We start from the raw sequence: 24,763 nt of genomic DNA on the forward strand, positions 1-24,763 counted from the left end.
AATAATATTATATTATAAAATTACAAGATTAAATAATTTTATTATTTCTTTACTTTTTAGGTGGTACTAGGAAAAGTTTAATTGATTTTTAATTAATCATAGATTTAAATAAAAATGTTAGACAACAACCAACCATATTTATATTATTTGTTTGTCAAACAAGATAGATAAGAGTAGAGAGAGAGATAGGTAATGATAGAACAACTTCCCAATACTATTATATTAAATATTATTAAAGAGGTTGACAATAATGTAGATTTAATATGTCTGTTGCTGACTTGTAAAAGGTTGTACTATAACATTAGACAGCAGTATAGTAGTACTCTACACTTTAAACATATTAGATACTTTAAAGAATGTAGTTCACTCTTTTTAACAAATGAACCGTTGCTCAAGTCATTAAAGAGATTTAGTCTACACTCATTTAAGCATCTATTCAATAATGCTCTATCAAATCAAATGGTATTGTCTGATATTATTAATCAAAAAATACTACCATCATTTAATAGTCATCTTGTAAATAATAATGACAAGTCAACACCATCAACTGATAACATATCAATATTTATATCAACAATCGAATTAGATGACATCAAAGTACCACTACCATCAACAACAACATCTATTGATATTACATCTCAAGTAAATGCACCACTGCCACCAACATTATTGGAGGGTATTGATAATCTTCAAAATCTATACATTTCAACGGAATACACATCACTAGAGAGACTGTGCAAGTTACCAGATACACTCAAATCATTTACAATGTATATCGACAATCCATCTTGTCTCAAAGGGGATGATGTGTTTCCATTGGGATTAGAGCGACTATTATTATCAACAGCCATTGGAGATGATCATATACCAATACCACTCTACTCTCTTGGTCTCGAGAAACTCAAATCACTCAAATCATTGGACATAACACCTGTAATCATCACTGAATCTCTTCCACTATTTTTACCCTCTCCATCCTCTCCATCTTCCATTTTACCAAGTTCATTAACATCACTTGATATTGGAATTCAAGGTGTCTTGCCTTTGGACTTTTTCCAATCACTTTTATCCCTTCGAACCCTCTCCCTCAATATGTACCAACCTGGAAACAATAGTGTTGTATTGACCTTGGATCTAACCCATCTCCATTGTCTCGAAACTTTTGTATTCTTCCCGGGAATTGGTGAGCAGGTTGACGCCTCGTTAATCAAGTTACCTCTATCTTCGTCTCTCAAAACTCTCTATGTCCCCGAGTTTTATAAATTCTCCAACCTCTCTACACAATTCTTCCCAACCACTCTAACAAGTCTAGATATGTTCTTTGGACCGACCGACTATGAAACCATCCAACTACCAAAGTCACTCACCAAACTATCCCTCGTAAAATGTCCATTGTCAGTTGGATTCATTCCAGATAGTGTAAAGATATTATCAATCTCATCGCACGATGAAAGAGACATTGAAATACTACCAGGATTAATACCAGTGTCAGTAGAGACTCTTACACTATCAGGGTATGACGGACCGACAACATCAGATTATCTACCAGGCTCTATCAAATCGTTGGCTTGGGATAGACGGGGTAAAACTCAAACACTCCCATCGAAATTGGAGAAATTACATTGGAGACAAGTCTCTGATCCAATGGATCTACCTTTAGTGTTTCCACCGACCATTCAACATATTGAATGTACTAATATCTCATTGTACCCCCTCCCACCTTCACTCACTAGTCTATCATGTCAATTTGATACAACTTGTCTCATTGATAATTCATATTATTCAATTTCAAAGTTTAACTATCAACAACAACAACAAGACAATAACAACAACAACCTATTACTATTACCATTAAATCTAAGAAAACTAAAAATCAAATTCAATGAAAGATATGGTCATAATTCAAAGTTTAGTTTTAGATTGGATGAAGTAATCAATCAAACAAATGTTGAAAAACTATCGATTGATATAAATGGAAGGAGATGGTTTAAAGCAACTATTAAAAGATTAGATAAAGATAATTCAAAAGTATTAATAGTTGACAACAAATCTTTGTTTGGTGGTATCATTAGTCAATCAAATAATGACAATAATAATAATAATGAATATACTCCTATTTATCTTCATTACAGTAAATTAAATAATATTCCTTTTTGGAGTCATACTCCATATGACACTTGGGAATGTTTTGGAAAATAAATATATTAATAGGGCCCGAACCTGAAAAAACATCTTGTAGAATATCTTTTCAACTTTCTTTCTCAAAATAACAATGATAAAGGTGGATGGATTATATATTCATTCCTTTAAAAGTAGGAGTAGGAGGGGTGTAATAAGGAGTAGAGAGAGAGAGAGAGAGAGATAAGAGGATAATGATAGAACTTCCCAATATTATAATATTAAATATTATTAAAGAGGTTGATAGCAATGTAGATTTAATATGTCTATTGCTGACTTGTAAAAGGTTATACTATAACATTAGACAACAGTATAGTAGTACTCTACAATTTAAACATATTAAATGCTTTCGAGCCAAAGGAAATCAAACAAATGAATCATTGATCAGTTTTAGTTTACACTCGTTTAAGCATCTATTCAACAATGCTCTATCAAATCAAATAGTAGTGTCTGATGATAATCAAACTAAACTAAAATCATTTAATAGTCATCTTTTAAACAATAACAACAACAATAATGACAAGTCAACACCACTACCTGATAACATATCACTATTTATAACAACAAACAATTTTAATGATATAATAGCGCCATCAACAACAACATCTATAGATATTACGTCTAAAGCAAGAACATCACGACCAATACCATCAACACTATTAGAGGGTATTGATAATCTTCAACATTTAACGTTGTCGTCGGAATACACATCGAGAGAGAGAATATGCAAGTTACCAGATACACTCAAATCATTTACAATGTATTACAACAATCCAGGTTGTATTGAAGGAGATGACATGTTTCCATTGGGATTAGAGACACTATCAATACCATCCAAGGCTGGAGAAGATGATTTACCAACAACATCACTCAACTCTCTTGGTCTCGAGAAACTCAAATCACTCAAAGAATTGATTATTGGACCAGTCCTAACCTCTCCATCCTCTCCATCATCCATTTTACCAAGTTCATTGACATCACTTGACATTGAATTTAGAGGTGATATCCCCTCTGACCTATTCCAATCACTAGTGTCTCTTAGATACCTCCACTTGAGTCAATATGGAAATGATAAAAGTTTGGCCTTGGACCTCACCAACCTCCATCGTCTCAACACTTTTGTATTGTTTCCTGGACGTATTAAATTACTTGATGTCTCGTTCATCAATTTACCTCTATCATCGTCTCTCAAAACTATCCTCATCTCTGGGTACTACCAAAAGCCCAACCTTTCAACACAATTCTTCCCAACCACTTTGACAAGTCTTAGTATGTTTTTTGGACCGACTGACTATGAGACCATCAAATTACCAATGTCTCTCACTTACCTCCACCTCCAATGTAAAGTACCAGCACCCTCTGGATTTATTCCAGATAGTGTAAAGACACTATCAATGACATCTACTGCTTCCATGGACATTGAAATACTACCATTGTCTATACCATCGTCAGTAGAAACTCTTACACTCTTTGGATACGAGGGACCGACAACATCAGAGTATCTACCAGACTCGATTAAAGAGTTGGATTGGAATAGACAGATCGATACTACAACACTCCCACCAAAATTGGAGACATTGCGTTGGGGACATATACCTAAGAATATATCTTGTGTATTTCCATCAACCATTCAACATCTTGATTACTCTGATGTCTCCTTTTTCCCACTCCCTCCATCACTGACCAGTCTATCATGTCAATTTGATCAAACTTGTCTCGTCAACCTAATAGACCAATCATACTATTCAATTTCAAAGTTTAACTATAAACAACAACAAAAAGATGGTCAATTACTACTACCATTAAATTTAAGAAAACTAAAAATCAAAATAAGATCAAACAAAAAAGGTACAAATAATTTTAGATTGGACGAAGTAATCAATCAAACAAATATTGAAGAATTATCTATTGCTCTTCGTGGAAAGGGATGGTTAAAAGCAACTATTAAAAGATTAGATAAAGATAATTCAAGAGTATTAATAGTTGACAACAAATCTTTGTTTGGTGGTATCATTCATCAATCAAGACAATCAAATAATAATAATAATAATCAATATTCTCCTATTTATCTTTACAAAAGTAAAGAAATTGATATACCATATTGGAGTCATACTACTCTACCTGTCAATTAATTAAATTAAAAGTTTATTTAAATTAATTTTGGAAAAGTGTAAAATAAAATGTTTAATTAAATAAAGTACAAAAAAGGGTGACTTCAGTTGTATTAATAATATTATGACAAGATAATGATAGAACAACTTCCAAACATTACTATATTAAAGATCATTAAAGAGGTTAATAATAATGTAGATTTAATATGTCTATTGTTGACTTGTAAAAGGTTGTACTATAACATTAGACAACTGTATAGTAGTACTCTACAATTCAGACATATTAAATATCGTGTATTTTACCATCAATGGTTGGTCAAGTCAACCAAGAGTTTTAATCTACACTCATTTAAGCATCTATTCAATAATGCACTATCAAATCAAATAGTAGTGTTTGATGATGATGTTGATGATCCATATAAACAGTCACTCAATAGTCATCTTATAAATAACAACAATAATGACAACAACTTGACACCGCCACCTGATAACATATCAATACATTTATCAATACACATGCTCAGTGATATCATAGTACCACTACCATCAACAACAACATCTATAGATATAACCTCTAAAATCGACACACCACTACCTTCAACTCTATTGCAAGGTATTGAGAACCTTGGACATCTATCCATTTCTGATTATACATCACCACAGAGACTATGCAAGTTACCAGATACACTCAAATCATTTGAACTGTATTACACATGGCCGAGTTGTATTGAAGGAGATGATGTGTTTCCATTGGGACTAGAGACACTTTCGATATCATCTCTCAATGGATATGAGGGTGATCGTGTACCGATAACACTCAGCTCTTTTGGTCTCGAGAAACTAAAGTCACTCAAATCATTAGAATTAGCACCTGTAGTCATCACAGAGTTCCCTCACCTGCCCCCACCTCCATCCTCTTCATCCTCCTCTTGCTTTTTACCAATTTCATTGACATCACTTGACATTGTATTTGAATGTACAGTCCCTTCCAACTTTTTTCAATCACTAGTGTCTCTTGAAAGTATCACCATGCGTCTAGAAGAAGATGATGATGATGATTATGATCAAACCCCCAAGGTGACCACATTGGATCTCACCAACCTCTATGTGCTCAATTCTTTAAAATTGTTTCCCAGTAGATTATTTGACGCCTCTTTAATCAAACTACCTCTATCATCGTCTCTCAAAACTCTCTATGTCTCCAAGCTGACCAACCTTTCAACACAATTCTTCCCAACCACTTTGACAAGTCTAGATATGAATTGCGCACAGATAGATTATGAGACAATCGAATTACCAAATTCTCTCATCGAACTAACCCTCGTAAAATATCAAGATGAAGATCCAATACCAGTTGGATTTATTCCAAGTAGTGTAAAGACATTATTAATCCCATCGCACGAAAGAGACCTTGAAATAATACCATTGTCAATACCATCATCAGTAGAGACTCTTACCCTATACGGATACGACGGACCGACAACATCAGAGTATCTACCAGACTCTATTAAAGAGTTGGTTTGGAATAGAGAGACCGACACTCAAACACTCCCATCGAAATTGGAGACATTGTATTGCAGATATATATATATCTCTGTTAATCCAATCTATCACTCTTGTGTGTTTCCATCAACCATTCAACATATTGAATACCCTGGTATCATCACATTCCCTCTTCCACCTTCACTCACAAGTCTATCATGTGAAATTAATTCAACCTACCTAGTCGATAATTCATACTATTCAATTTCAAAATTCAACTATAAACAACAACAACAACAACAAGACAACCTACTACTACCATTAAATCTACGTAAACTAAAAATGGAAACAAGAGATATTTCTGGAAAGTTTAGTTTTAGATTGGATCAAGTAATCAATCAAACAAATATTGAAAAACTAACATTCACTTTTTATAGAGGTATATTGTTTAAAGCAACTATTAAAAGATTAGATAAAGATAATTCAAGAGTATTAATAGTTGACAACAAATCTTTATTTGGTGGTATCATCAGTCAATCAAGACAATCAAACAATAATGAATATGCTCCTATTTATCTTCATATCAGAAAAGAAAATAATAATAATAATAATAATATACCATCTTGGAGTCATACACTTGGGAATTAAAAGAAATAGTTTTAATGTTTTGGAAAAATAAATAATAAATATTAAACAAGGCTCTCTCTTGGATGAAAACCTTGTTAAAATTCTTTTTCAAGAAAAAGAGGAGAGATAAGATAATGATATGTTATAGTATAACCTTTTACAAGTCAGCAATAGACATATTAAATCTACATTATTATGAACCTCTTTAATGATCTTTAATATAATAATGTTTGGAAGTTGTTCTATCATTATCTTGTCATAATATTATCATTATAACATTAGACAACAGTATAGAAGTACTCTACAATTCAGACTTATTAAATATCTTTTAGAATACCATCAAATAAATGAATGGTTGATCAAGTCAATCAAGAGTTTTAATCTACACTCATTTAAGCATCTATTCAACAATGCACTATCAAATCAAATAGTGTTTGATGATCAAAATAAAGAGTATTTCAATAGTCATCTTGTAAACAACAACAATAATAATGACAACAACAACTGCTTGACACCACCACCTGATAACATATCAATACATTTATCAATACACATGCTAGGTGATATCATAGTACCACTACCATCAACAACAACATCTATAGATATTACGTCTTTCCAACCACTTTGACGAGCCTGGATATGAATTGCTCAAAGATAGATTATGGAACAGTCAAATTACCAAGTTCTCTCATCGAACTAGCCCTCGTCAAATATCAAGACGCAATGCCAGTTGGATTTATTCCAAATAGTGTAAAGAAACTAACAATCAAATCGTCACACGATCCAAGAACAATTGAAATATTACCATTGTCAATACCATCGTCAGTAGAGATTCTTAGTCTACCATTGTATAACGGACCGACAACATCTGAGTATCTACCAGACTCTATTAAAGAGTTGGTTTGGAATAGAGAGACCGACACTCAAACACTCCCATCGAAATTGGAGACATTGTATTGCAGATATATATATATCTCTGTTAATCCAATCTATCACTCTTGTGTGTTTCCATCAACCATTCAACATATTGAATACCCTGGTATCATCACATTCCCTCTTCCACCTTCACTCACAAGTCTATCATGTGAAATTAATTCAACATACAACAACAACAACAACAACAACAACAACAACAACAACAACAACAACAACACAATAACAATCTATTGTTACCATTGAATCTACGTAAACTAAAAATCTATAGAAACAAGAGCTATTTTTGGAAATTCAAAGTTTAGTTTTAGATTGGATCAAGTAATCAATCAAACAAATATTGAAAAACTATCAATTAGTCGATATGGAAAGAGATGGTTAAAAGCAACAATTAAAAGATTAGATAAAGATAATTCAAGAGTATTAATAGTTGACAACAAATCTTTGATTGGTGGTATCATCAGTCAATCAAGAGATCCATCAAACAATAATAGTAATGAATATACCCCTATTTATCTTCATATCAGAAAAGAAAATAATTATTTACCATATTGGAGTCATTAATCGACTTGGGAATTAAAAGATTGGAAAAGGATAATCGGGTGTATATCAATGGTTAACATCATTAATAAACACCAAAAAGTATCCTGGATCTTTTTCAAGATTCGGTGAATGCCTTTAAAAAAAAAAACCGTTACAATTAAGATCAAGGTAATCCACTGACACGTATGCATACTTGTAGTAGTAGTAATTTATTTAGTGTTGAACCTATAGAGAATGGATAATTTGATACATTTATCAAATTGATCCAAAGATTGGAACCAAAGTTAAAACAAGATCATTACCATCATCACTTAAATCATGATCGTTATCCACACTGCCGAGGTGTAAACATATATATATATGTATATATACTGTGTCGACACACTGATGAGAGACATAAATAAATAAATAATGATGATTTGGGTGACAATGGGAATGATCTAGAGTATATCGGTTCACCCTATAGACAAGTAGTGGTGTTTGGGTTCATCATTAATCTAAAATGGTCGGTCATTCATTCGTAGTTCTTCAAAGGAACTGGCTACTGGACAACAACTAACTAGTCTGGTCTGGGGGTGGGTAATAAGATAAAGATAATTAATAAATCTAAATGAAAAAACCATCCAACAAGAATTGAATTTTAAACTTACAATAGAAGATATTTGTACAAGCTAAAGATAATAAGATAAATATGAATGATAATGAAATAGTCCAAGGGAGAGCTATTATAAATATTATGGGGGGTTTTGTTTTACAAAAAAATAACAAACAAATGTGTTTGTAAATGGAAAAATAAGCCCCTCTTCCAAAAGCTTAACATGTTTGCTGCGGGGCATTCATATGAAGGTTTGAAGCCTTATTGTTATTATCTTCCCCACCACACGGTTCATTCATTGTTATTTGATGAATGATGACGATGATGTGAGGATCGCCTCCATCTTAGGTGAACGAGTGGACAGCTTTTTTTGTTTTTTTAAAAGCTTCTCTCATCTTGAGACCCTGCTTTCTTTTCCATCCTCCAAACAACTAGAACGATAAACCATCAGTTCCTTCCATATTATTATTAACACAACAAACAACAATAATTATTATTCATCATTATGATAATTAAAAAATATATATATTCTAAACAAATACAAAAAAAAGAAAGAGAGAATTAGAATTTATTAAATATTATTTGTTGTTGTTGTTGTTGTTACACCAACACAATCAAATCGATATATATATATATATATATAAATCAGAATACAGGTTTGGTTTAATTTTATTGGACAACCACCCACACATGGTTAACATCAACCATTTAGCAATGGGGGTATAAATTGATCAATATTGGTGAGTGGGATGGGAAGGGGGTGATATTAATAATATATAGACAAGACAATCAAATTTTTGATTGACATAATGGTCTGGTCTAACCTATCTTAATCATCCACCCACAAACCTGTAACAATAAACGAGACTAAACGAGGTATAGCGTGGGTGGGTGAGTTGGAATGTGTGCATGGTAGTGGTAGGGCGGAACCGCCTACCTGCTAGCTACTTCCTTTAAAAAATATAAAATATATTTAAATTCATATATATATGGAATAGACAGAGTATATATACTGTTTGGGGTATATATTGTTGAATCATTTCTATCTATCTCTTTTTTTTTTTAATTATTATTTATTTATTTAAACTATCTCTCTACTAGTCTTTTTTTATTCAAAAATGAATAAATGTAAAGTAAAAACAGATTATAGATCACATCATAGAGTATTTTATGGATTTAGGAGAGATTATCCTGGACAATTGACAGGTGTATTGTCTCAAGAGGAATACTGTCAAATCCTATCTAAAATCAATACCTATACATTTACAGAGATACCAAAGATCATTATATTGTTTTTGGTTCTGATGGTGGTAGGCATTGTACTCGTATTTGTTGGTATATCTAAATTCTATTGGTTCTTGGTTGGTATTGGTTTTGGTTTGGCCATTGCATCCATCATAGTGATGGCACTCATCCAACACTCTTTTCACCAAACCTATCTTCGTAAACTCTATCTCATCATCAAAGAAATCAATAATACTTTGGGTCCAAGATCAATTACATTCAATGTTAGAATTAAACATAAATCAAAAACTTCAAACAAAAAATCAAAATTATATGTAAATATTTAGAAATAAGAAATAAGAAATAGAAAAGATAATATATTTGATTAACTAATTATTATTTTTTTGTTTAAATCTATAGTTGGAAATTGAATACCCACAAATTCCAATTCAAGTTATTTATACAACTTCTTCAGCGTCTATTTCATCAACTCAATTAGTTGATCCTAATCAAAATAATCAAAATCACAATACTACGAATCAAACAAATTATCAACAACATTCCAATAATAATCCTACGATGATGAATGTTCCTTATCAACTTCAAAGAGCAGTTCCAGTGATGGTTGGAGTAGGATATCCATCACCATCACAACAAACACCAGTTATTGTTTATCATCCACCTTACCAACAACAGCATCCCTACCAAGTGTCAGCAACACCTCCACAAGGAAGTTACCAGGAATATTACCCTCCTCCAACCTTTCAGCCTGGGGATCAACATCTTTCTCAACCACCTCCTATACACCACCATTCATCTTGATGAGAAAGAATTATAAAGATTGATCAATAAACGTGTATCAAGAATAGTAGTAATAATATTTGTAAGAATCTGTGTAATTGTAGGATAGTGTATCATTCATTTGGTTGTGGTATCGAAAAAAAGAGGAGTGGATCTCTCTCTCGGTTATCTTCAGAAAAATCCTTCGTTACAGTACTAGCCAGGTCAGAGGTGATCAAACTAAAAATAAAGAGGTGTTCGAAATTCAAATAAATTGGCTGTTGTGAAGATGAATGAATCTCTTTCATTCATTACACAACATTTGATAATTTGCAACACATCGTTTTATTTATTTATTATTAATATTTGTAATAACAAAGATATAGTATTGTCACAAAGTAACAACTAAACAGATACTAGTATACAACAACAATTTAAATCATCTTATTCACCTGACAAGTCGACTTGCTTGCCCATTGATTGGTGGATCCTGTTTAAACAGCAACAACACAATGTCAACTAGTAATACTACACAACCTCAATCTGCAGCACCTACTACAACAACAACAACAACAACTGCATCAGCAGCAGAAGTTAATAATAACAATAATACAACTAAAATTAGTAATGTACTTTATACAAGTTTTCATTTGATTATACTCGATTCTTTTGTAATATTGCAACCAGATTATGATGTAAAAGATCCTCATTCAATATTTATCGATAGAACTACTCTAAAGATTGAATCTAGACGTATGTTGTAAAACAAAAAGAGAATACATCTATATATATATATTTATTGATCATAAGAGAGAGAATGATGATTAATTCTTGTTGTTTTTTAGCATTAGAGAAATCACATTTTACAGGGACGGTTAGATCAAGTACAAGAGTATATGGATGTTTAGGTATTATTAATTTATTGTCTGGACCTCATCTCATATGTATATTGGAAAAGGCAAAGATTGGTTCCATCAGACCAAATCAAATCATTCACAAGGTTACAAAAACAATTATCACTCCCATTGCAAGAGTACCAATTTCATTAAATGATGAAGAGGTATGAGAGAGATCACATGATTAATATATTGTGTTTATAATATATATAAATATATTAACTTTTAACTATTACCTCTAGAAAAAAGAAGAAAAGAATTATTTATCAATGTTGACCGAGTTGTTGGAATCATTTGATTTCTATTATTCATATGATTTCGATGTCACTCATTCAGAACAAAGAGCTTCCGATATGGACTCTAATCCAGATCGTGCATTATTGCCATTGTGGAAACGTGCCGATCGAAGATTCTTTTGGAATCATCATATGATGCAAGTTTTTATTGAAAATGGTTTCGATCAATACATCTTACCAATGATGGATGGTTGTAAGTTTAACAAAATCAAATATTAAAATACTTAATAATAATAATAATAATATATATTAAACATGTAATACCTATTTCTTTTTTTTAGTTATAAGAATAATAGAATGTGATATCAATTCAAACAAATTTAAATATATATTTATTTCAAGAAGAAGTTGTAAACGTACTGGAGCACGTTATCATATGAGAGGTGCTGACCCTTTTGGAAATGTTGCTAATTTCGTAGAGACTGAACAAATCGTTGTGTTTGATGAAGTACTTACATCGTTTGTACAAACTCGTGGCTCCATTCCATTGATTTGGCAACAAAAAAGGAAAAGAAATTAAACCAAAACCAATTGTTGATAATAATGTTTATTCTGTAAGAAAACAAAACAAATCAAAAAGAAAAGAATATATTTTATTAATTTTGTTTTTTTTTTAATTTTTAGGATGAAGCATTTCAAAATCATTTAAATGAATTATTATTACTTTATGGACCACAAGTGATAGTATCATTGATAGATCAAAATGGAGGAGAGTTGGCTATTGGAGATCGATTTGAAACCTACTCTCATTTGTTTTATAGTGATCAACGTGTAAAATATGTTGCCTTTGACTTTCACGAAAAGTGTAAAAACAACAAGTATGAAAACTTGTCGGAACTATTGTCAAAGGTCAAGGCATGGCTCGACAACTATGGCTATCTGTTCAAGAGCACCAACAGCGCACCGACACTTGTGCAGACGGGATCGGTGCGAACTAATTGCATCGATTGTCTGGACCGTACCAATGTGGTGCAGTCGCTGTTTGCACACTACATTCTTCACTCGCAATTGACGCGTATGGGAATTATTAGCGCCTCTGAAAAGATTGAATCACACGCAGCATTTGAATCACAATTCAAGCATGTTTGGGCAGACAATGCAGACGTGATGAGCGAGCAATACACGGGCACTGTCGCACTCAAGACTGATTACACACGTTTTGGAAAACGGTCGGTCAAGGGTACAATGACAGACGGTGTCAATTCAGTGCGTCGTTATCTCAACAAAAACTACAAGGATGATGATAAGCAGGCGTCTATTGATTTGATGCTTGGCAAGTACTTGGTTGAAAAGTGGGATCCCCTAGCTCTCAACGACGATCTCTTGCAGCCGTCGGATGACACGTCGAGCGAAGGTGGTATTGCCCAATTACTCGACTATGACATTATCGTCATTCCAGACGGCGACCTAACCAAGGTTGGCATTAATTGCTACCTACATGTCACCAACAACAGTTCATTCATCATTGTGAGCAAGTTTGGTGGCAGACGAAAAGAATTCCGATTCGACGCCATCACATTGTTGGAAAAGTCTCGACTACATCATCGTCATTTAAATATCTACACGCAAGATAGTCCAGCACCAGAGTGTATCCAATTCTCTTCATCCCTACTACGTGAACAATTCCTTCAAATATTGTATCGTCAAAATTTACCAAAATGTTATCCTCCAACTCTTCCCCCAAGTATGATTGTCTCACCGACCACCTCTACAAAGACTGAAACAAAAGAGACTGACATTAATAATACTACTACAGTTGAAGTTGATCAAGAAGGAGCAGATGATCCATTGTCAGCAATTTCACCAACATTGCCACCTGCTGTTTCAAATGAATCATTATCATCAACTATGGCGCCATTATTACCACCAAGAAAGAGAAGATTATTTGGTTCATTGGATTGTTTTATTGGATCTTGGAATATGGAAAATATAACCATTAATAGTACTATTTTGGCAGAGTGGATTCCAAAGGGTAGAGAGATGTATTCCATCTCTGCTCAACGAATTGCAGGTGATCGTCCATCACCAGGTTTTGTAATGAACTATAAACAATATTGGTTTTATTTGATCAGACAATACTTGGGACTAGAGTATATATGTGTGGCTACTGCAGTCTCTACCAATACAGCCTCTATTGTATTGATTAAAAAGTCTCTGTCCAACACAATCTCAAATATCAGTGTCACTCATTTGAACAAGAGATCTGCATTCCGTCGTACCACTCAGGCATCTACCAGTCCAACTGGAACAACTCCAACCAACTCTTCATCTGGTATAACCACTTCATTCTCTCCCAATCCAACACCACCACCAAGACCACCAAGAGAAGATCGAGATGAGGTAGTCAATGTATCTAGTAGTAGTTCTTCTTCTTCTTCATCTTCTTCTTCTAAATCATTTTTTGGTAGTAAATTAATTAAATTATTGGATAGTGGAAGTAAGACTACAGATTATATGTTTAAGGATAAATACAAAGACATTCAATATGGTACATGTATTTCATTCTATGTAAAGGAAACATCGGTTTGTTTCCTAAACTATTGTAATAATCATATAACTGGGACGATGGACTGTTCCACAATGCACGATGATCCAGCTGTTTTATTCCTCAAAAACAAACAACATATTAATGGATCGAATAGATATGTGTTTTGGGCCGGTGATTTTGACTATTCAACACTCAAGCTCAGTGGATGGAATGAATTTGTTCCACTTTCGTCAGAGGATGAGATGGCTGGTCGTGGTGTGATGTATTGGCGTTCGTTGCCATTGGTCGACTCGTTGGTATTGGCACCCGAGAACAAGGTATCGCCAACCACAAGTACCGGCTGTCTTTTCCCACCAGTATCTTCGATCACCTCTATTCCAGTACTCACTCCCTACTCTTGGTTGTCGACACTGGACGTTCCAAGCTTTGTGGTAGTCAAGAATCTGATGGTCGATCAGTTTGAACTATTGTCAACCAACTCCAAGATTGATGCACACCTCGAATTCAACTCTTACCATCTTTTAATCGACGACTCTACGATTGCCAATGCAGCTGCCCCATCTAGCACTGCCACACGTGGCGACAGCGCCGCAGCGGCGGTTGCACAGGCCAAAGATCCAAATAGCGTCAACTCTATCCAACTTGAAGGTAGCATCAACAGTATCCGCACATCAACGGTGCGTGGAGGTGTCCCTGCGATTGGATGGAACGATGTAATCGAGTTGAAATCCTTTATCGATGACAAAGACTATCTCAAAACACAATTTATCCAAGTGGCTCTCTTTGACAAGGATGTGTTGGTCAATGACTCTTTGATTGGAAAGGGTAGTATTCCTCTTCGTGAAGCATGTGGACACTCTCCATTCCATTTCAAGATCACTCTAACCATGCACGACGAGCAAAGTTGTGTACTCCAAGGAGACATTCAAGTGTTTTCAAAATCTGAAATCTCCAAAATGGTTGAAATGGCTGCTACCATTAACTTCCAACCACCTCCAGTCCCTAATCGTCCATCAAAAGCATTAAACCACCGATCACCACCAGATACTCCATCACCATCAAACAAATCACCATTATTATCTTTTATCCCACCCATTTTCCCTACTTCTTCACCTTCTAAATCTCCTTCTTTAAATAGTCAAGAAAATATTGATAATAATAATAATAATAATGGAGGAGGAGTATTTAGTGGATTAACAAAAATGGTTGATAATTTAAAGGTTAGTGGTGAATTTTTAATTAAACCATTTGTCAATAATAATAATGGTGGAGGAGTAGAACAATCTTCATCACCATCACCAAGTTTACAAAGTCCTATTAAATCTCAATCATCATCTCCAACCTTGTCAAATTCAATTGATAAGAATAATACGGCGGAAAACTTTGAAGATGTTGTTATTTTGGAAGAAAAATTACCATCCAATGAAAATAATAATAATAATAATAATGATTTACAATTTAATCAAGAGGATTAAAAATAAATAAAGAATAATATTTATAAATTTAATTTTATTACAATGCAGTACCTCTTTCCAAATTTTGTCTTGTTTCCAAAGTATATTTATCATAGGCAGATTTTAATTTTCTATTATGATCTCTATTCTTTGTATTGATATAATCAATATCATCATCTGGATTAACTCCACGCTTTTTGAATTTTTGACTCTTTTCAAATTGACTATATAGAACAAAAGAAAGTTAATATTATTATTATTATTATTATTATTTTGATTTTTAATTTGTTTTTTCTTTCTTACGTTTTAAGTAATTCTTGTTTCATTGCATTAATATTTTCTTTTGGTACAAATGAATCTTTTCCATGATCCAAATCACCAATAATTTTATCATCTTTGGCGGCATGTTTAAAATGATCAGATTCTTTGAATGTTTGCATACTCTTTACTCTCTTTTTGTAGGAAGTATGGATATGAGCATCGATGTTTTTGGCACCATCATTTTTGTTTTCCTTTTTTTGTTTGTTCTTTTTTTCTATTGCATTCATATTGATATCCGATGCCAATACCATCTTTAATTTTTCTCTTTCAGGGTCTCCTCCATCTGCTTTAATCTCTCTTTCCATCATTTCCTTCTTTTCCAAAAACAATCTTTTCTTTTCTTCCAATTCATCTTTACCTTTATTATGTATTCTATCATGTTCATCAATTACTGTTTGATATATATCTTTTTTTGTATTATTCTTAAAAAATACAAAAGAACAAAAGAAATGTTAAAATAATCATATTGTTGTTGTTTAAATCATGTTTATTTGTTTACTTACCAATTTCTTTCTTAATTCTATTAATTTCAATTGTTGAGGTGTTTTATTTGTTATACTTGGGTTATCATTTACATTGACATAGTTTGCTTTCTTTACTCTTGCAGTTGCTCTTTCATTCTCTTCTGTATAGTCATGTGCAACTGCATTGTATGATGATGGTTTCTCTTTAAATTGATCTTGTTGCTTTTCTTTACTCTTTTGAATAATCTCTTCTCTTAATTGTTCTAAACTTGATTCTTCTGACATGATAGATAGATAGATATAAATTAATAAATATAAAAGTAAAAGTAGTATTTTTTAATTTAAAACTTTGCTTTGTTTGTCGTTTTTTCTTTTGTTTTGATCTTTTTTTAATTTAATAAATTTGCTTCAATTGCAAATATTGTATTTGAACAAATATGTATTCAAATAGATTTAAATTAACAAATCATAACAACGAAAAAGATGACAATAATAATAAAAGGAAGAATTTAATAATAGGATTTACAGGTAGTGTTGCATCAATTAAAGCAACTCAATTAATAGAATCTTTAAAAAATGATTATAATGTAAACAAATTATTATTATTATCTTTTTTTTCTTTTTCTTTTTCTAATCTCTTTCTTTCTTTTCTTTTTATTTTAGATTAATATAATTGTAACAAAGAATTCATATCATTTTTGTAAAGATTTAGAAGAATTGGAATGTGTAAAGAATGATAGTATTGAAATATTCCAAGATCAAGATGAATGGGATAGTTGGTCTAAAAGAGATGATCCCGTTTTACATATTGAACTACGTAAATGGGCAGATGCTATATTAATCGCACCTCTATCTGCAAATACATTGGCTAAAATTGCAAATGGAATGGCTGATAATTTATTGGTAAAATAACATATATAAACCAAATATATCTTTTTTGTTTATTTATTAATGTTCTTTATTTTTTTTAGACATCAGTAATTAGAGCATGGGATTTTAAAGAATCAAGTAAAAAGTATTTAATTATAGCACCTGCAATGAATACATTAATGTGGGAGAATATATTTACATCTAGACATTTGGAAACGATTGGTCAACTATCAAAAAATGTAACCATCATTGAACCAATAACAAAAACTTTGATTTGTGGTGACACTGGTAAAGGTGCAATGGAACAAGTAGATAAAATTGTATCCATCGTAAATCATTTATTAAACCAATAGGTAAACTTTTTATCTATCTTTTTTCAGTCAGTTTTAGATAAACTTTAAAATATAATAAGCTTTTTTACCTTGACGTAATATTATATAATGATTACCAATTAGGTCAGATTGTTGGATCTTTTGACCTGGTGTAACAGTGGTGCCATTGATTTGTATAGATTTTGATTCTATTAATTGTTTGACTTGATTTCTAGAGGCAGAAGATGCTGATTGGAAAATGGATGCGACGGTGGCAGACTTTTCACCTTGAATTGGGTATTGAGAGATTTCAATTTCTTTGAAATTCAATTTACTAAATAGACTGTCTGCACGTACTGGATCGTTTCTATAACTATCGAGAATGGAAAGAGAGTCTTCTGAAAAGAGTAATTTGGTAGTATTGATGGCCTCTTCAACACCTTGATCACCGTGAACAATACGTGTTACATGCTCTGCCAATACACGTTGAGCATGACGAAGATGTGGTTCGGCACGATGTTTTTCCATCACTTCTTTAATCTCTTGCAAAGGTATAAAAGTAAAGAGATTGAGTAACTTTTCAACATCATCATCTGCAATTTGAATCCAATATTGGAAAAAGTTGAATGGACTAGTACGTGAAGCTGAAAGCCAGATTGAATTACCTTCAGATTTGCCCAATTTCTTGCCTTGAGAGTTGGTGAGCAATGGGATGGTGATACCATGTGCCGTCTTGTTTAACTTTTTCTTTATCAAATCGCATCCATCTGTTATATTGCCCCATTGATCGGAACCACCAATTTGAATGACACAATTGTGTGTCGAGTGTAAATGTACATAGTCGTTTGATTGAAAGAGTGAATAACAAAATTCTGGTAATGAAATTCCAGTAGAATCTGAAGTATTATTTAAAACTACACATTTTTCAGTCGTCTCTCCATTGCCCTTTGGTATTTCCATAACTTGACCAATTCTATTTTGAATAAAATCTTTTCTCAACATTGAACCAATTCTAAAATATTTTCCAATGTCTCTAAAAAATGATATAATCGATATATCTTTATTCCAATCATAATTATCAACTATTAAATTATCTTTTCCTAATATAGTTTCTATATTTTCTCTAATAAAAGATTTAAATGTCAATAAAAAATACTCTTTTATATTTATCTACTTCTATTTCTATTTCTTTTTTACCTAATAATTTTAGAATTATCAGTAATAAAAGTTTGATCCAATTGTGGTCTATCGGTTGATTTTCCACTTGGATCACCAATAAGAGCAGTTGCACCACCCAACAATGCAATAGGATTATGACCATGTCTTTTGAATTGTAATAGTACCATCAATTGAATAAGATTACCAATATGTAAACTATTTGCAGTTGGATCAAAACCAGCATACAATGATACAGGTTTACTTGTCAACTTTTTCATCTCTTCATCATTTGCTGTCATTTGATAAATAAATCCTCTTGATTTTAATGTATCAATTACATTTGTAGTAGAAGTAGTAAAAGTAGTTGTAGTAGTAGAAAAGTTACGTATCAAACTACTACTACTACTAAAACCGATATATCTATTTGATAATATACTAGTTCTTTTTAATGCTGTTAACATTTTTAAAAAAAATGATACAAAAGAAGTTCTTTATACTAATATAAAAAGTTTTTAATACTCTCTATGATCAGATTATCAGACGAATACTAAAATTAAATTTAAAAAAAAAAAAAAACGAATATGAAAGTAAAAAAAAAAAAGATCAAATGAATAATAAATTTGATCATCATCTTTTATTATTGTCATTAATCATACCTACCTCTTTTTGTACATAAATGACAGATAATTCAAATGTAACATTTAAAACCTTTATGTGTTTACAAATCTTCTACTTAGATTCTAATTTTCATATCTATTTTTTTAGATTCAATTAGAATTTGATAATATTAGATCGAATCCTCAATTTCTAAAGGAAACATACTTTAAAGATATAGAAAAGTATGCTGGAAAACCAAGAAGTCTTAGAAACTATGTATCAGAAGCAATCAACTTGATGACAGAGGATCAAATTGTCCCAGAAGCAAGCTTTTCTATCAACAATGCAGGTGATCGTGTAACTGTATCTTCACCTCGTTTGGGTATTGCTCTTGGTTCTACATTTGCATCTGATCTCACTCAAAAGGGTACTCTTACTCTTAGTAATCCATTTGGTCAAGGTGGTGAAATTGGTTGTGAAACTTCAATCGGTGTTTATAAATCTTTACTTGGTGGTGTTTTTTATAAAGATAGATTTCAAAATAGAATAGAATTATCAAAAAGACAAGAATCTCCTTCTGAATAGTATGAAACAAATCAAAAACAAAAGATATTTTTATACCAAATTACTTATTTTTTTTTGTATTTTACTTTTTTAAGTAATCATCAAATTAGAACAGTTGAATCAAGTTTAGTATTGCAACCAAAAAAAATAGGAAATCATTTCTTTACCATTTATGCAGGTGAAAGAAGAACGTCGGCAGTTGGACAAGATAGAGATGAGGAATTAAGAAATCATACAGGTATTAGTCAAAAGTTTAGTCTTACCCATAAATACTATTTCAATAGACAAAGTATTGATCGATCGGTTTGGGGAAGACTATCTACAGAAATTGCAACTGGAAAATCACCTTTTCTTAAATGTGAATCACTTCTTCATTCTGCTGTTGAATTGTCTCAAGATTGGAAATTTGAAACTACCATTGGACTTGGTGGTATTTACAACTTTACAAATGGTCTTACACCTTTTGTCGATAGATTCTATAATGGACAATCTTATCATTTAAAGGGTTTTAATTTTAAAGGTTTAGCAACTAGTAAAAACAAAAGTAAAATATAGATAGATAGATAGATAATAGACATTTAAAAATACAACAAAAAAATTAACATTTCTTTTTTCTATTTTAGAAACATATTTTGGTGGTGATTTATATCATACAACAAGTTTTAGTGTATCAAAATATTTAAATGAAAAAGGAGTACATTTATTTGCTTTTTACTCTGTTGGTAACTCAATTCTCAGTTACAACAATGTCAAGGATAATTTCAAGAATCTCTTTTCTCCATCTTTGTATCGTCATAGTGTTGGTGCTGGTGTTCGTTGTGAAATGGGTCCTGGTTTGGTTGATATTTATTTGTCAACCGTTCTCAAGAAACAACCTACCGATCAAACTCATACTTGTGGTTTTAATGTTACTTTGAGACTTTAAAAAAAATAAATAAATAAATAAAAAAATTATAAAAAAAAAATCAAGATGATATAAAAAAAACATTTATAGACATGGTATTTGTAATATTTCAATCTTTATTATTTCGCTGGGCCTTTTTGTTTTTTTTTTTTTGGTTCCCAAAGTAAAAACTAGGTTTTTTATATGTGGTTTTGATCAAAATTAATGGAATTTTGCTAAAAGGAGTTGAGAACACGATGGCAATGGTTTCGAGGCAAAAAAAAAAATCCAAAGGAAAGACCAAAAAGTACTCCCTTGCCGGGAATCGAACCCGGGGTGTCAGTGTGAAAGACTAAAGTGTTACCGACTACACCACAAAGGAATGAGTTGTTGTGTTGCCATGACCCCTTTGGACCTATTTATAGGCCGTTGGGCTGGGAGTACAGAACTTAAAAAAAAAAAAAAAAAAAAAAAAAAGTTTGCCCCTTGAGTGTCAGGGTGAAAGGTACTAAGTATTACCGACGACACAAACTATGGATTGTACTGTGTCCCTTATGAGGGTTTTGGCCTATTTAAAAGTTTTCCTCTTTAAAAGATGCACATTCGTTGACTGAAAAATCGTGTGGGAAAAATTCATTGAGTATTGTGAAAAAAATGGTTCACAATTGCAAAACCCTAATTACCGACAGTTTCATTATAATGTACTTGTTTGGTATTGATATTATTTGCTTTATTAATATAAACCAGATAAAAACAAAGGTGCCCAAAATCGAGGGTCTTGATCCTTTTTGATTGCAAGTAATTGTGCTTCTCTGAGTGATTGTGCTTTGTTTAATTTCTTGTTGATCAAGCAGTGGTAGAAACGTTCTACCCTATCCACTGTTAGATCGTTGTCTGGTAGCTCCCAATGACTGGCTACAACCGACAGAGCACCTGCACAATGAAACGACCAAACCAATCCAATGAGACCTTGTTGTTTGTTATTTCCTTTGCCAGAGTGACAACAACTTAGAAATACTGTATCAGATTGGATTCCATTGGCAAGTTGAATGATGTCTTCTGAGAATAGTTTAGGGGTTCGAGTGTTTCCAGGGTTTTGCTTTCGTTTAGACAATTCCAATGATCCCTTAAACAATGAAAAATTATTCTTTCCATTGAATCCACCATGACATGCAAAGTGGATGTGTTGTAACCTTGTATTTTTTAAAATATTTAAAACCTTTGGTCGATTTGCATTCGAGCGTAACAACGTGTGACATGTGTATTGAGAATTTTCGAATAGTTGTTTACAATTTTCTACCTCTTTCTCTGTACATTTTAATCCACTTCCAATTGGATTACCAACTAATAATACATTCAATACATTATTACAATTATTATTATTATTATTATTATTATTATTATTATTATTATTATTATTATTATCTCTATTGTTATTTGAATGTTGTAATTTAGATAGGGTATTTAATAATGATAACGAGGGGGTGGTTGATACTGCATATCTTTCTACAAGATACTCGTCCTTGTTATTGATCAAAGCAGAGAATGGGACGTTAGCCAAGTTTTCATTGGGCACAAATACCAACGTTTTGTCACTTGTGGTAGATGGTAAATACTCATCTATTGGCTCGATTAATTCACGGTACCATTGTTTTAATTTTTCAACCAATTCTTCTTCATTTTTTGTTGATTGATCCGATGTAGATCTATATCATAATATTCTTGAATTTCATTTTCTTCGTTGTCTTCTTCCTCTTCTTTATCTTCTTCCTTTTCTTGGTCTTCTTCATTTTCCTCGTCCTCTTCATTTTCCTCATATTCTTCATATTCTTCGTCATATTCTTCTTGGTTGGATATTGTTATTATTATTATTATTATTATTATTATTATTATTATTATTATTATTATTATTATTATTATTATTATTATTATTATTATTTGATACTTTGTTTTGTCCAAAAAAGGTACGTGAGAAATCAGAAATGATATTAAATTTGATTTGTAATTGTTTGACAATGATTGTTTCATTATCAATAACCAAACAACGGTCTGCAATGTAGATGATGAATGTATAGTTTTTTGTTGATGATAGTTTTTCATTTCATCAATAGAGAGAAGGAGTTGTTTGTTGTTGTCTGGGTTGAGATTAAATCGATTTGTAAGGGTGGTACACAGAGTCATAGATCTTCTTTCATCAAATGATAATATCAGATAAGAAAATTTAGGATTCTACTAGTTGCTCACGGTCTTGGGAATTGTCAATTATTGCTTGGGCACATTTCATTGCCTTTTCATATTGTTTCGAATGTAAATAGTATAGAGCCTCTTGACTGTGAAAATGCCAACTCGGAAAGGCGGAATGTTTGGGAACCAATTCCTTGAGATAACCATATAGTCTCTCCATTCTTTCATCGGGTATAGTCATTCGAGAGTAGTAAGGAGAGCGAATAATCAATACATCTATTTCATATTGGTCCAGAGGTGATTCATTTCTATCAATCTCTTGGAATAGGCCAAGTGCCAGATTGATCGATGTTTCCCATTCTTTAGAGTCGACTTTCGTAAATGATAGAAATGTAGTTTTGGATGTGTTGACCAACACAAGACATCTGCCATCTCTTTATGGTACTGCGACATTTGGCTGTGAAGAAGGGATATATCAGCGTCATTCATGGTGCCTTTTTGGTTCTGGATTTTGAGGGATATGGTCTCTATAAGTTCGATAAGTACTTCCACTAGCGGGCTGTCGAGTGGGTAGCCTTGTTCTAGGTCTGGTTGAAGATCTTTCTTGATGATGTCATAAGCTTTCTTCAGTCCTTGCAATGCTAGTTCTATCGATACTGTAAAAAGACGAAGGCATTTAGATACACCCAAGAGGAGTTCTACCTTTTTTGCCTTTGATTCTACTATGTCAACTGTTTGAAGGAATATTTTGAAATAATATTTACTTTGGATAGTATCAAATTGAATAGAGACACTATCATCTAGACATTTAATTGTATACTTGAAGGCACCATTATAATCTCCACTATTCCACATTTGTCCAATTCTTAAACCAAAAGTTTTCATATCAATATCTGCTTCAACAAAACAAATTAATTAATGAACATCACCAAATCCTTTTTTTTTTATTAATTATTTTAATAAAATTAAATATAAATATAAAACTAATATTAGATTAATTTTAACATTAAAATTCTCTTTGAGAAAAGTATTTATTATTTCATAAAATACAAATACCCTTACTCTTTCTTTCTTTCTTTGTTTTGTTGATACAAATAAAATATGTTATCAAGATTATTCAATCATCATTCAATCAATCATTCTGGTAGATCGATTTGTACCATAACTGGTAAACTCTCATTCCACGAAACCCACTATCTATTACAAGGAAAAATCAATGGATCATTCCCACATTCCTTTAGATTTGATCCTGGTACATCGTACACTTATGTTTATATTCATTCTTTCAACCACTTTATTAATTAAAATTTTCTTTTAGTCAAATTTCAACTCATCATGCATCTTGTGTAGGATTTAAATCACATCCTTTACTTTTAGGTAAATCAACCATGACCAATGGAGATATAAAGTATGATTATTTATGTCAAGGAAATCTATTCTTTGATGATATTGAAATTCCAATGATTTACAAAGTAGCACCACACCAACCAGCTCTATTTGGTTTAGATGCCAGTATGAAATTAAATCTAAAGTTTGATTTTCTTACTGGAGACTATTTAATTACCAAACCAACTCTATCTCATCCAAAATCATCATTATTTCGATCAATAGATTATGATTCACTCTTGAAAGATCGTGGTATTGATAAAAGCCAACTTTTACCAATAGATCAATTACCAACACCACGTGAAACCTACAAGTCTCTTGTCCTCCAACACAAAGAAAATAGTATCTATGAACTAGATACATCTTTCAACCATGGAATGTATATTAGTTCTTTGTATAAAAATTAAATCTATTTTTT

General features: G+C 32.1%; 11 protein-coding genes and 1 non-coding gene across 12 annotated transcripts; 8 read left to right on the forward strand and 4 right to left on the reverse strand.

Moving 5' to 3' along the window:
- Positions 1-263: 263 nt before the first annotated feature.
- On the forward strand, positions 264-4,310 carry DFA_00891 (uncharacterized protein; the record flags this gene model as incomplete). Its single annotated transcript, XM_004358815.1, has 3 exons — positions 264-280; positions 345-2,131; positions 2,416-4,310. 3 exons carry the CDS (start codon positions 264-266, stop codon positions 4,308-4,310), a joined length of 3,699 nt encoding a protein of 1,232 aa, XP_004358872.1.
- Positions 4,311-4,424: 114 nt separating this feature from the next.
- On the forward strand, positions 4,425-6,419 carry DFA_00892 (uncharacterized protein; the record flags this gene model as incomplete). The annotated part of the gene is made up of 1 exon (XM_004358816.1): positions 4,425-6,419. One exon carries the CDS (start codon positions 4,425-4,427, stop codon positions 6,417-6,419), a length of 1,995 nt encoding a protein of 664 aa, XP_004358873.1.
- Positions 6,420-7,037: 618 nt separating this feature from the next.
- Positions 7,038-7,895, forward strand: DFA_00893 (uncharacterized protein; the record flags this gene model as incomplete). Its single annotated transcript, XM_004358817.1, has 2 exons — positions 7,038-7,351; positions 7,643-7,895. 2 exons carry the CDS (start codon positions 7,038-7,040, stop codon positions 7,893-7,895), a joined length of 567 nt encoding a protein of 188 aa, XP_004358874.1.
- Positions 7,896-9,587: 1,692 nt separating this feature from the next.
- On the forward strand, positions 9,588-10,515 carry DFA_00894 (uncharacterized protein; the record flags this gene model as incomplete). Its single annotated transcript, XM_004358818.1, has 2 exons — positions 9,588-10,028; positions 10,114-10,515. 2 exons carry the CDS (start codon positions 9,588-9,590, stop codon positions 10,513-10,515), a joined length of 843 nt encoding a protein of 280 aa, XP_004358875.1.
- Positions 10,516-10,985: 470 nt separating this feature from the next.
- DFA_00895 (Suppressor of actin mutations) lies at positions 10,986-15,628 on the forward strand (the record flags this gene model as incomplete). Its single annotated transcript, XM_004358819.1, has 6 exons — positions 10,986-11,226; positions 11,319-11,533; positions 11,612-11,858; positions 11,947-12,128; positions 12,290-12,483; positions 12,697-15,628. 6 exons carry the CDS (start codon positions 10,986-10,988, stop codon positions 15,626-15,628), a joined length of 4,011 nt encoding a protein of 1,336 aa, XP_004358876.1.
- A 278-nt stretch (positions 15,629-15,906) lies between these two features.
- On the reverse strand, positions 15,907-16,677 carry syf2 (putative pre-mRNA-splicing factor; the record flags this gene model as incomplete). The annotated part of the gene is made up of 2 exons (XM_004358820.1): positions 15,907-16,350; positions 16,432-16,677. The coding sequence occupies 2 exons, from the start codon at positions 16,675-16,677 to the stop codon at positions 15,907-15,909; spliced, it is 690 nt and encodes a 229-aa protein (XP_004358877.1).
- A 152-nt stretch (positions 16,678-16,829) lies between these two features.
- On the forward strand, positions 16,830-17,505 carry ppcdc (phosphopantothenoylcysteine decarboxylase; the record flags this gene model as incomplete). Its single annotated transcript, XM_004358821.1, has 4 exons — positions 16,830-16,979; positions 17,056-17,295; positions 17,364-17,400; positions 17,468-17,505. 4 exons carry the CDS (start codon positions 16,830-16,832, stop codon positions 17,503-17,505), a joined length of 465 nt encoding a protein of 154 aa, XP_004358878.1.
- Positions 17,506-17,628: 123 nt separating this feature from the next.
- On the reverse strand, positions 17,629-19,192 carry mtyrS (tyrosine-tRNA ligase; the record flags this gene model as incomplete). The annotated part of the gene is made up of 3 exons (XM_004358822.1): positions 17,629-17,657; positions 17,684-18,696; positions 18,771-19,192. 3 exons carry the CDS (start codon positions 19,190-19,192, stop codon positions 17,629-17,631), a joined length of 1,464 nt encoding a protein of 487 aa, XP_004358879.1.
- Positions 19,193-19,407: 215 nt separating this feature from the next.
- On the forward strand, positions 19,408-20,817 carry DFA_00899 (uncharacterized protein; the record flags this gene model as incomplete). The annotated part of the gene is made up of 4 exons (XM_004358823.1): positions 19,408-19,425; positions 19,497-19,912; positions 19,988-20,436; positions 20,516-20,817. The coding sequence occupies 4 exons, from the start codon at positions 19,408-19,410 to the stop codon at positions 20,815-20,817; spliced, it is 1,185 nt and encodes a 394-aa protein (XP_004358880.1).
- A 268-nt stretch (positions 20,818-21,085) lies between these two features.
- Positions 21,086-21,157, reverse strand: DFA_00900. Its single transcript has one exon. It is a non-coding gene; the product is annotated as a tRNA-Glu (tRNA).
- Positions 21,158-21,508: 351 nt separating this feature from the next.
- On the reverse strand, positions 21,509-23,844 carry DFA_00901 (uncharacterized protein; the record flags this gene model as incomplete). The annotated part of the gene is made up of 3 exons (XM_004358824.1): positions 21,509-21,831; positions 22,066-22,481; positions 23,597-23,844. The coding sequence occupies 3 exons, from the start codon at positions 23,842-23,844 to the stop codon at positions 21,509-21,511; spliced, it is 987 nt and encodes a 328-aa protein (XP_004358881.1).
- A 216-nt stretch (positions 23,845-24,060) lies between these two features.
- On the forward strand, positions 24,061-24,752 carry DFA_00902 (uncharacterized protein; the record flags this gene model as incomplete). Its single annotated transcript, XM_004358825.1, has 2 exons — positions 24,061-24,218; positions 24,278-24,752. The coding sequence occupies 2 exons, from the start codon at positions 24,061-24,063 to the stop codon at positions 24,750-24,752; spliced, it is 633 nt and encodes a 210-aa protein (XP_004358882.1).
- Between the last annotated feature and the right edge of the window lie 11 nt (positions 24,753-24,763).

The sequence above is a fragment of the Cavenderia fasciculata genome (genome assembly GCF_000203815.1).
Source record: "Cavenderia fasciculata unplaced genomic scaffold Scf_Dfasci-F-a-25c12.r2-5, whole genome shotgun sequence".
NCBI lineage: Eukaryota > Evosea > Eumycetozoa > Acytosteliales > Cavenderiaceae > Cavenderia > Cavenderia fasciculata.